At 43.6% G+C, this 12,500-nt stretch overlaps 1 protein-coding gene across 1 annotated transcript in view; it reads right to left on the bottom strand.

Annotated features, from left to right (window-relative positions):
• Nucleotides 1-898: 898 nt before the first annotated feature.
• Nucleotides 899-12,500, bottom strand: part of LOC127004899 (uncharacterized) — a 56,320-nt gene continuing 44,718 nt past the window's right edge. The window contains exons 4-7 of the mRNA XM_050873114.1: nucleotides 8,188-8,259; nucleotides 6,763-6,935; nucleotides 1,974-2,103; nucleotides 899-1,700 (exon numbers count right to left, since the gene is read on the bottom strand). Coding sequence (XP_050729071.1) covers nucleotides 1,291-1,700; nucleotides 1,974-2,103; nucleotides 6,763-6,935; nucleotides 8,188-8,259 — 785 coding nt within the window. The 3' untranslated portion in view covers nucleotides 899-1,290. The remainder of the gene's footprint in view (nucleotides 1,701-1,973; nucleotides 2,104-6,762; nucleotides 6,936-8,187; nucleotides 8,260-12,500) is intronic.

Genomic DNA, 12,500 nt, shown 5'->3' with positions numbered 1-12,500 from the left:
GGAAATTGGCTCCTCTTCACTCCGTTATTGTGAGAGAGAAAAAAAAGAGAAGAGGAAAAAAATATATAAGCTGGAAGGAAAAAAATACAGGGAGGGAAAAAAAGGGAAGGAGAGTAAAGAGGATGAAAGACACGAAAATAGACATGGCGGGAATTTTTAGTTATTTTCTCTTCTCTTTTTATTCTTTTGTGTGTCTTCAGTTTCCGTTCCGCTTTGTTTGAGGTTTTGTTTCATTGTATTCTGTTCCGTTTCGTTCCCGTTTCGTTTTTGTTAATCTTGCTGTTATTTCTGTATTTTTATTGTTCTCACCTTTTCCTTTTTCTGGATCTGGATTTATGATGCGCAGGGCACCTGTACAGGTGCATAACACGTACTTTTTCGTTCCATTCTTTTCCGTTCCATTTCCAATGGCTTCTTTGATCCTCTCTTTCGAGAGCGAATCTAGAGTCCGGGTTGACAGGCGGTCTTCAGGGCAGCATGTGGGTAGTCTAGGCCATTCGGCGGTGACAGAAAACCCCCAGCTGTGGACGTGAACCCGCGCCCTCCTGGACGCCGCGCCCGCACGTTAACCACTCAGCCAGCGGCTCCCCGGGTTATTGTTCTGGCTGTTGTTGATGGCCTCTGCTGCTGCTAATAATGGGTAAATATGAAAATAAAAGGTATATTAGTTGTCTGCTTAACCTGTTGATCATCCTGAAATAGGAAACTATACAAATTTATATGTGTTTACTGTTTCTTCTGATACATATATATATATATATATATATATATATATATATATATATATATATATATATATATATATATATATATATATATATATATATATAATCCTCCTCCCAACTTCGTTGGCGGAGGTAATAATGATAATAATAATACAACGTAAAATCTTGTAATATTTTGTTTATTTAGCCTAAAACGTTACATCGATTTATACGTAGAAAAGACTCACTTGCCGAAGGAGTTCTACGGGGGAGGGGTGGTCACACGATAAAGGGATCAGGTCAGGTCACACACACACACACACACACACACACACGACGATGGTGATGGTAACGAAGCTCTCCCCTCATTGGTTCTTGCCTTTGATGACGTTACGAGGGAGACAACCAATCACCGGCCGCGTCTTGACCAGCGGACACCGAAACAGCCAATCACAAGCGTCCATTTACAGCGAGACAAAGATAGTGAGAAATAGAGAGAGAAATTGAGATAGAGAGCGAGAGATAGATAGATAAATAGTCAGAGAGAGAGAGAGAGAGAGAGAGAGAGAGAGAAGGGGGGGGGGTATCATGTCGTTGTGAAGATATATTCCCCATTTTCTTTGTGAGAGAAAATGGAGGAGGAGGAGGAGGAGGAGGAGGTGGAGGAGGAGGGAGAAGGAAAGGAGTTGGGAGTCTGCCTTGTTAAGTGAATAGGAAGAATGACAACGGAGGAGGAGGAGGGGGAAGATGAAGAGAAGGAGGAGGAAGAGGAAGAGGAGGAAGAGGAGGAGGAAGAGGAGAGGTAAGGAAGCTCAGGTAGGTAAAGGAATTGTAGGAAGAAGAAGAAGAAGAGAAGGAAGAGGAAGAATATATGATTGTGGAAGGAGAGAGAGTGAAAGGAGGAAGAGGAAGAGGAGGAGGAGGAGGAGGAGGAGGAAGAGGAGGAGGAAGAAACGTCGTCTAGTCCTCCCTGCTGGATGGCTGCTTCGTGTTCTCCTGAGGAAGGAAGAAGAAGATGTGAGGAGGAGGAGGAGGAGGAGGAGGAGGAGGAGGAGGCTGTTGGTTATGCCTAATGGAACAGACTGAATGTTACTCTCTCTCTCTCTCTCTCTCACTCTATCTATCTATCTATCTATCTATCAGTCATATAATCTATCTAGCTATGTATATATCTACCTATCTATCTATCTACCTACCTATGTATCTATCTATCTATCAATCATATAATCTATCTAAATATGTATCTATCTATCTATCAATCTATCTCACCTTTCTGTACATGGACCAGGACCGAGGCGGGATGCGAACCGGGGGGCACACAGGAGTACATTCCCGAGTCGCCTGGGCCAACCGCGGACACCACCAACCGAGTAGTGGTCTCCCCCCGACTCTGATCAATCTGTTAGTGGTTAGTGGTTAGTGGTGGGAATGTTAGTGGTGGGAGGGAGGTAGTATGGGTAGGGGGAAGCTTAGATTAGTGGTGGGAGATGTTAGTGGTTAGTGGTGGGAGGGAGGTATTATGGGTAGGGGGAAGCTTAGATTAGTGGTGGGAGATGTTAGTGGTGGGAGGGAGGTAGTATGGGTTGGGGGGAGCTTAGATTAGCGGTGGGAGATGTTAGTGGTTAGTGGTTAGTGGTTAGTGGTGGGAGGGAGGTAGTATGGGTAGGGGGGAGCTTAGATTAGTGGTGGGAGATGTTAGTGGTTAGTGGTTAGTGGTGGGAGGGAGGTAGTATGGGAAGGGGGGAGCTTAGGTTAGCGGTGGGAGATGTTAGTGGTTAGTGGTTAGTGGTGGGAGGGAGGTAGTATGGGTAGGGGGGAGCTTAGATTAGTAGTGGGAGATGTTAGTGGTTAGTGGTAAGTGGTCAGTGGTTAGCGAAGATGTTAGTGTAAGTAAGGAGATGTCAGCGGCGTCAGTTAGTGGTTTTGAATGCATAGAAATGGAAGAAGAAAGAAAGGAGGAGAGGGAGCAGAAGGAGGAACAAAAATAAGAAATAAGAAAGGATAGGAAGAGGAGGAATAAGGAAGGAGACAAAAGGAGAAAAGGGAGGAACAGAAGGAGGAAAGTAGATAAGGAAGAAATAAGGAAAAGGAAAAGAAGAAGAGAGATAAGCATAAAAAATAAGGAAAGAGGAGGAGGAGGAAAACGAGAGGAGAAAGAATAAGAGAGAGAGAGAGAGAGAATAAGAAACAAAGAGAAAATCAGATATAAAACAAGAATACAAGAAGATAAAGAGATAGAAAGGTAAGGAAAGAAAGAAAGAAGAGAGATAAGAGAGAGACAGAGACTTGCGTTGCAGAGACACACATAAACAGAGACAGAAAGAGACAGAGAAACAGAGACTTAGCGACAGAGACATGTACTATACTGGTCACTACTGCTGTTATAATTCCTCGCGTTCCTGATACGAGAATAAGGAGAAGCAGGTGGAGATGAAATTGAGGTTACGAACAAGACGAGTGAGAAATGATGAGGGGCTGTGTGTGTGTGTGTGTGTGTGTGTGTGTGTGTGTGTGTGTGTGTGTGTGTGTGAGAGAGAGAGAGAGAGAGAGAGAGAGAGAGAGAGAGAGAGAGAGAGAGAGAGTATGTATATATGCATTTATGTATGTATTATGCGTGATATATAATGTGAAACAAAAGAAACAATAGAGGATGGAAATATCAAACGTGGCAGACCTAAAACACATCATAAAAGTTAATATTGATAATCATGAATAAAAATAGGAATAAAATAATAAAAATAATTAGATAAAATAATTGGCCCGGAAAAATCGACCTCAGGAAAATTGTCGTGAGAAGAAAGAAAGAAAGAAAGGAAAAAAAAGTTCTGGAAAAAAAAGTTGAAATGAGAGGAAAAAAAATTAAGAAAATCACGAATATTTGCGAGTTTTGAGGTAAAAAAAAAAGAGCAAAAGTTGACGAGGCAAAAAAAAATGACCCCCCAAAAAAGAAAAAAAACAGGAGGCGTCGCGAAGGTCAGCGGAACGAGACGAAGGAAAACAGGAACGGAACGGGAATTGTAACGGAACGGAAACTGGAACGGGAATTTTAACGAAACGGAAACTAGAACGGGAATTTTAACGGAACGGAAACTGGAACGGGAATTCTGATGGAACGGAAACTAAAACGGGAATTGTGAGGGAACGGAAACTAAAACGGGAATTGTGACGGAACGGAAACTAGAACGGGAATTGGAACGGAACGGAAACTGGAACGGGAATTGGAACGGAACGGAAAAAAAGAACGGAAATTGGAACGGAACGGAAACTGGAACGGGAATTGGAACGGAACGGAAACTGGAACGGGAATTGTCACGGAACGGAAACTAGAACGGGAATTGTGAGGGAACGGAAACTAGAACGGGAATTGGAACGGAGCGGAAGCTGGAACGGGAATTTTAACGGAACGGAGACTGGAACGGGAATTATGATGAAACGGAAACTAGAACGGGAATTTTAACGGAACGGAAACTGGAACGGGAATTATGATGGAACGGAAACTAGAACGGGAATTGGAACGGAACGGAAACAGGAACGAGAATTGTAACGGAACGGAAACTGGAACGGGAATTGGAACGGAACGGAAACTGGAACGGGAATTGTAACGGAACGGAAACAGGAACGGGAATTGTAACGGAACGGAAACTGGAACGGGAATTGGAACGGAACGGAAACTGGAACGGGAATTGTGATGGAACGGAAACTGGAACGGGAATTTTAACGGAATGGGAACAGGAACGGGAATTTTAACGGAACGAAAACAGGAACGGGAATTGTAACGGAACGGAACCTGGAATGGAACGGAACGGATAGAGGGACGGGAAATGAAAGGAAAAAAATAAAACTCCTGCAAAGCAAAAAAAAATAAAAGAGAAAAAAATGGGAAAATGATAAAAGAAAGAAGAAAATAAAAAAAAATTTAGAATATAAAAAAGAAAGAAAGCAAAAAGAGGAAAAGGAAAGAAAGAAAGAAGGAAAATAAGAAAAAAATATCTCTTGTTACTCTTAATTTCCAAACGTCAAATAATAACATAAATTCATTAGTAAAAACACACACACACACACACACACACACACACACACACACACACACAAACTCACACACACACACACACACACACACACACACACACACACACACACACACACTCAAATATACGATAAATAATTAAAAAAAAACGCATGAATAATATTTAAATGAATAATGAAGTGAATATAGAAATACGTAGATAAATTAACACACGCACACACACACACACACACACACACACACACACACACACACACACACACACACACACACACACACACACACACACACACACACACACACACACACACACACACACACACTCTACCCCCCCCTAACGACCACCTCCCTTCCCTTCCTTCTTTTCTCTTCTTTTCTCTTCCTTTCTATTCTCTCTCCTCTCCTTTTCTTTTCCCTTTCCTTTCCTCTTCTTTTCTTTCCCTTCTCTTCCGTTCCACAACCCCTTCCCGTCCCTCTCCCTCCTCCTCCTTACCCCCTCCCCCCTCACACACGCACACACACACGCACACGCACGCAATCATTTGTTTCTTCGGCGTTTTAAAAAGTCCGTGTGTGGTATTGGACACTAATGGTTTTATTGGGTTATCGAGTGACTCAACCCTTTATCTCTCTCTCCCGCTCTCTCTCACTTTCTCTCTCTTTCGGTTTAATCTCTCAATCTCTCTCTCCTCTCTCTCTCTCTCTCTCCTTTTCTCTTTCTCTCTCTTCGTTTATTTCCTCCTCTGTTATTCCTCCTTCCCTTCCCTTCCCTCCAGTTCCCTCCCCTTCTCTCCTCCCCTTCCCTCCCTCCCTTTCCTAAATCCTTACCTGTGATAATGAAGCTTAGATTAGCATAATTTGGTGAGGACCCGATTTTTATTATTATTATTATTATTATTATTATTATTATTATTATTATTATTATTATTATTATTGTGGTTTTTTTCGTGGTTGTTTGTGTGTGTGTGTGTGTGTGTGTGTGTGTGTGTGTGTGTGTGTGTGTGTGTGTGTGTGTGTGTGTGTGTGTGTGTGTGTGTGTGTGTGTGTGTGTGTGTGTTTTCTTTATTGTTTTGCATTCATATTTCTTTTTTCTTCCTCTTCTTCTTCCTCTTCTTCTTCCTCCTCCTCCTCCTCCTCCTCCTCCTCCTCCCACGGTTTTTGTTTCCTGTATTCTCTAAGCGTCTTTTTTCTCCCCTTTTCTCCTCTCCTTTCCTCTCCTCTTTTCTCTCCTTTTTTTTTTCTTTTTTGTCTCCCCTTCCGTTCCCTGCTCTCAATTCTCTTTCCCCTTTGCTTTATCTCTCTCTCTCTCTCTCTCTCTCTCTCTCTCTCTCTCTCTCTCTCTCTCTCTCTCTCTCTCTCTCTCTCTCTCTCTCTCTCTCTCTCTCTCTCTCTCTCTCTCTGTGTGTGTGTGTGTGTGTGTGTGTGTGCGTGCGTATGTCAGTTTCCTTTTCCCTCAAGAGTAGAAATAAATGAATTAAGAAAAGAATTGTTTGCAAAAATTTGATTAAAAAAATGATTACGCGAAATATTGAAACACACACACACACACACACACACACACACACACACACACACACACACACACACACACACACACACACACACACACTCACTCACTCTCACTCTCTCTCTCTCTCTCTCTCTCTCTCTCTCTCTCTCTCTCTCTCTCTCTCTCTCTCTCTGCGGTGGTCATTACCAAAGAAAATTATGTCTCCTTAACTTCAGAAACACTCCGAGTGAGCTCTCTTTAATCTCTCTCTCTCTCTCTCTCTCTCTCTCTCATCTTAAACCAATACCAAACCTTTTAAACTCGTTCTCTTGCCTTTAAATCCCTAACTAACCTTCAAACCTTAATTCCTAGCACTCAAACCCTTATTTTTCATTATAAACCCACATTAATTTTTTTTTACAGCTGAGGAGTCAGTTCAAGGGCATAAAAAAGGTAACAAATGTGAAATAAAAGCCCGCTACTCACTGCTCCATAGTACAAATACAAATCCATTCTCATCCCCTAAGCCCGTTTCCACGCACCTTGAGATTGACGCCGCCCCTGGGTGAGTTGTAGTCGATGAGGTTGGTGTCGTGGTACCAGTAGACGGGCGTGGAGGGGCCGCGGGAGGACGTGACGAGGCAGGTGAGGTGCAGCGACGACCCCTCCTGAATGTACAGCTCGCGGGGTCCCTGGATCTCAACGCGGAGGTGACCTGGGGAGGGAGGGAAGTTAGATGGAGGAGGAGCACAAAGGAACACACAGGAAGCACAAACAACAGGAGGAGGAGGATTAGAGAGAGATAGACCAAGTAAGGGAGACTAATGGAGGAGGAGGAGGTGAAGAAAGAGGTACTGGAATGGAAGAGGAAGAGGAGGAGGTAGAGGAGAGAGAAAGAGGTTTTAAGAAGAGGAAGACAAGCTGAGTGAGGAAATGAAGAGAGTTATTGAGGAAGAAGAGGAAGTAGAAGAACAAGAAGAACAAGAAAAGAAGAAAGAAGAGTAAGGAAGAGGGAGGAGGAGGAAGAGTGAGAGAGAAAGAGATATAAGGGGCATGAAGTGAGAGAAAGAGAGAGAGAGAAAGAGAGAGATAAGAGGGTGGGAGGGACAGACTGAAGAACGGAGGAGGAAAATAATGTGAGTGGAGAGAGAGAGAGAGAGAGAGAGAGAGAGAGAGAACCAGTGAGGTAGGAGGAGATAAAATTGTCTCAGGAAGTTGGAGAGACAAAGAACGGAAGGTAAAGAAGGACGGAAGAGGAAGTGTGGAAAATAGGAGGAGGAGGAGGAGGAGGAGGAGGAAGAGGAGGAGGAGAGGAAGAAGGATCTGGACATGGACGTAACGGACAAAAAAAACTGGAGTGGAAAGAGGAAGAGGAGGAGGAGGAAGAAGAAGAAGAAGAAGAGGAGGAGGACAAGGTGCAAGAATCGAAAGAGAAGGACAAAAAAGAGGAGAGAGAGGAGAGATAGGTAAGAGAAAGATAATAAGGATGAAGGGGGAGATAGAGGAGGAGGAGGAGGAGGAGAAAGAAGACAAAAGAGGAAGAGTAGGAGGAGGAGGAGGAGAAAGAAGACAAAAGAAGAAGAAGAGGAGGAGGAAGAGAAAATAATTAATACGAACAAAACAAGAAAGAAAGAAAGGAAGAACAAAAAGAAGAAAGAGGAGAGAAAGAAGAATAGGAAGAAATGGAGAAAGGAGGGAGGAGGAGGAGGAGGAGGAGAAATAGGAGAAAGAAGACAAAAAGAAAAGGAAGAAAAAAAAGTATACATTGAAGCAGGTAGAAAGAAGACAAAAGAAGAAGAAGAGGAGGAGGAGGAGGAGAAAATAATTAATACGAACAAAACAAGAAAGAAAGAAAGGAAGAAAAAAAGTATACATAAAAGCAGGGAGAAAGAAGAATAGGAAGAAAAGGAGAAAGAGGAGGAGGAGGAGGAGGAAGAGGAGGAGGAGGAGGAGGAGGAGTCACGTACCGTCCTTGGTGGAGGCTGTGTTGTTGGCCACGAACACTTTGGTCTTGGTAACCGTCACCTCACGACCCTCATCTGGAACAAAGGAAATACACACACATCAACACACAGCGCAATACCAGGCCATTTGGAGGCAACACTTGGTCACAGAAGCATAAGGAATACAGGAAACACATACACATCAACACACAGCGCAATACTAGGCGATATGGAGGCAACACTTGGTCACAGAAGCATAAGGAATACAGGAAACACATACACATCAACACACAGCGCAATACTAGGCGATATGGAGGCAACACTAGGTCACAGAAGCAGAAGGAGCACAAATAAGGTCACATAGAGGCATAGTCATATAGGCAAGTCATAGATCATTTATAGACATGATACATAAAATTCGCCTGCGCCAATATCGGGCTACAGACGCACCTAAAGATAATAGATGGATGGAAACAGAGAGAGAGAGAGAGAGAGAGAGAGAGAGAGAGAGAAAGGCATACAAGGTCACATAAGGCCGCTGTAATCATAGGAAAGATACACAAGGTCACACAAGGTTACACAAGGTCAGGTTAGGTCGGTGTGGTGTGTTCGCTCAGTCATCAACACGCTTTCCCGTCGGGCTGGTAAACAAAACAGTGTTCGCGCGTGGCTGGGTGCGCGGCGGGGCGGGGCAGGATCAAAGTCTCGCCCCGGGGAGCACCGCCGATGGGGCCCGACTGGCGACACAACGAGAGGGGAGAGAGGGGACGAGAGGGGGATGTGTGGGGGTCAGGGAGGGAGGGGAGGGGAAGAGGTTATTTGTGTAGTGGGTTTTGAAGAGAGGGTTTTGTGTGTGTGGGGGGGGGTTATGTATGTAGGGGGGGGGGTGATAAACACACACACACACACACACACACAGGGAGAGAGAGAGAGAGAGAGAGAGAGAGAGAGAGAGAGAGAGAGAGAGAGAGAGAGAGAGAGACAGAGACAGAGACAGAAAAGGAGAAAGAGAGAAAGCTACAAAAGAAAGATAAATAAAATAACAAATAAGAAAACATTGAAAAAAAATAACTTCGGAAAAACAAAAATACAAAAATAGTAATGATAATAATGACAATAATAATAAAAAAACAGGCAGAGTACATATATGACCCACTTATAGGCCTTTCATAGAGTCAGGTAGGGCAGGTTATGGACCACTCTACAAGCTCTAATAGGCCTTTCATAGAGCCCATAACGCGTGCCAGAGGTTAATAGAGGGTAATTAACCTTGCACCGGGCATCAACAGGTGAGCTGATAAAGAGGTGGGTTATTAGGGGTTGACGCCAGCACGGGACCCAGATAATTACCTCCTCAAACGCCCATCACGGTGACCATAATGAGGGGAGAGAGAGAGAGAGAGAGAGGCATGGGAAAAAAGGAAGGGTAGAGAAAGAGGAGAACACGTAGAGAAAGAGAGAGACTGTACCTGTGTGTGTGTGTGTGTCTGTGTGTGTGTGTGTGTGTGTGTGTGTGTGTGTGTGTGTGTGTGTGTGTGTGTGTGTGTGTGTGTGTGTGTGTGTGTGTGTGTGTGTGTGTGTGTGTGTGTGTGTGTTGCCAATCAATCACGTGATCACATTAACTAGCCAATCAAAAGCCAGTAATGATGCCTGAAAAGGGAACGCACACACGAACACACACACACGAACACACACACACACACACACACACACACAGAATAATAATCTACCTCTCTCTCTCTCTGTCTCTCTCTCTCTCTCTCCTTTTTTCTTTCCTTCCTCCATTTATATTTTTCTTCCTCCTCCTCCTCTTCCTCCTCCTCCTTCTTCCGCTTCTTCTGTCTTCCTCCTTCACCGCCTAATTTTCTTCATCGCCGGTTTTGAAGGAGGAGAAGCAGGAAGAGGCAGAGGAAGAAGAAGAGGAGGAGGAGGAGGAGGAGGAGGAGGAGGAGGAGGAGGAGGAGGAGGAGGAAGATGAAGAGGATTATGACGATGGAAATAATTATAGCAAAGAGAAGGTGTTGTTGTCCTTCTTCTTCTTATTCTTCCTCCTCCTCCTCCTCCTCCTCCTCTTCGTCTTTCTCCTCCGGCAATTTTTTTTCTTCTTCTTCTTTTAATTATTTTCTCTTCTTCTTCTTCTTCTTCTTCTTCTTCTTCTTCTTCTTCTTCTTCTTCTCCTCTTCTCTTCTCTTTATCTCCTTTCTCCTCTCCTTCCTTCCTTTATCTTATCTATTTCCTCTCTTTCTCTCCGTTTCCTCCTCCTCCTCCTCCTTTCTTCCTCCAATCAGTGTTCTTCACTAATTACTAGCATTTTCACCTTTCTCTCCCTCATCCTATTATTCTCTTTCTTTCTTTCTTTCTTTCTTTCTTTCTTTCTTTCTTTCCAATTCCTTTCGTTCTTCGTTTCTCACTTTTATTTTAGTATTTTTTTACGTTCTGAGAGAGAGAGAGAGAGAGAGAGAGAGAGAGAGAGAGAGAGAGAGAGAGAGAGAGAGAGAGAGAGAGAGAGAGAGAATTGCTTTACACCTTGTTTACTTCGCATCATGAATTCACGGAGGAGGAAGAGAAGGAGGAGGAGGAGGAGGAGGAGGGTGTGGGGGGGGAAACAGAAGAGTTGGAGGAGGAGGAACCAGAAGAAATGGAGCAAGAGAGGAGGAGGAGGAATAAGGAAGAAGAAGAAGAAGAAGAAGAAGAAGAAGAGGAGGAGGAATACATAGGAATACATAGGAAGAACAGACACCAGAAGACCTATCGGTCTATGGCGAGGGTGTCTGTTTACTACCGCTACTACTAGTAATCTACGTGTGGTAGGACAGGACAGAATAGATGAAGGCTCCTCCCTCCGGCAACGTGCCGGCAGGAAATAGTTAGAAGAGAACACCATGTACCTTTAAGGAAAAAAGGGACATGGAAATTTTACAGTAAAGAGAGAAATAAGAGGAAATTACTACCCTTAACTTACACTACTGGTAACCTAAGCTGTGGGGGAAAATGACTTCATTACATAAGAACATAAGAACACAGAAACACAAGGAGAATGGAAGAGGACGAGTGGCCTGCACAGGGCAGCCTCAGGATCCCCCCTAATATTCAAGATGGGTGAGGTGTAGTTTCAGGGGCACAGGTGGAGGCTTGATCCTCGTTTTACCGGCGGTACTAGGCACGGCACCAGTAACCTGTCACCTTACTGCACCCACACCTCACTCCACCTGTCATGCGGACATTAGCTGTTGCTTTACTCTATTGATAACTTACGCTACTTGCAATCTAGGTTGTGGGGGAGAATAATATGAATTTAGGTTGACGTCTTGCTGCAATCTGTCTGAAAACATGCGAAGAAGGGTCAGTATAATCTTATATTCCTGAAGTACTTATCCAATGAAGACTTAAAGCTATTGATACTCTGCGCGCTAACTACTGACGGTGGGAGTCTATTCCAGTGATCGACGACTCTGTTATTGAAAAAACTTTTGCGCACCAATGTGTTACATCGGTTTCCCTTTAACTTCATACCCTTGCTGCGTGTTATTGTGTTGGTGTCTCTGAAATAGACTATCTGGGTTAATGTTGTCGAATCCATTAAGGATTTTGAACACTTCAATTAAGTCCCCTCTTATCCTTCGCTTTTTTAGGGAAAACATATCTAGACGCTTTAAACGCTCGTCATATGGCAAGTTTCGGAGCGCTGGAATTTGTTTGGTTGCTCGTCGCTGTATCCTTTCTAGCAAAACTTGATCTTTGATAAAGTTCGGTGACCAGAACTGAACGGCGTATTCTAGGTGTGGTCTTACAAATGCTAAATATAATCTCTTCATAAGTTCGGGTGATTTATAATCAAAGTTTCTTGAGATTAATCCTAACATCATATTGGATTTTTTACTCGCTGCAGAACATTGATCACTCATTTTAAGAGTGTTACTGATAATGACACCAAGATCTTTTTCTTGTTTTACTTCGCTGAGATCATGTCCTTGAATCTGATATTTAAAGTTAGGATTTTTTTCACCTATGTGCATTACTTTACATTTATCTACGTTAAAACTCATTTGCCATTTTTCGCTCCAGTCGGCAAGTCTTATTAAGTCTGATTGAATATTCTCGCAACTTTGACTGTTCATTACCGTACCTCCTAATTTGGTGTCGTCGGTGAATTTGGCTACTTTTGATAGAATATCAGTTTCTAAGTCGTTCACGTAAATTATGAATAGTGTTGGCCCCAGGACCGAACCTTGGGGCACGCCACTGGTGACGGGTTGCCAATCCGATGCTTCACCATTAAGAACTACACGCTGTTCTCTGTCGGTGAGCCAGTCATGAATCCACGCACATAGATGGTC

This window comes from Eriocheir sinensis, chromosome 29 (assembly GCF_024679095.1).
Source record: "Eriocheir sinensis breed Jianghai 21 chromosome 29, ASM2467909v1, whole genome shotgun sequence".
In the NCBI taxonomy this organism is placed as follows: domain Eukaryota; kingdom Metazoa; phylum Arthropoda; class Malacostraca; order Decapoda; family Varunidae; genus Eriocheir; species Eriocheir sinensis.
This window is presented reverse-complemented; position numbering and strand designations above follow the sequence as displayed.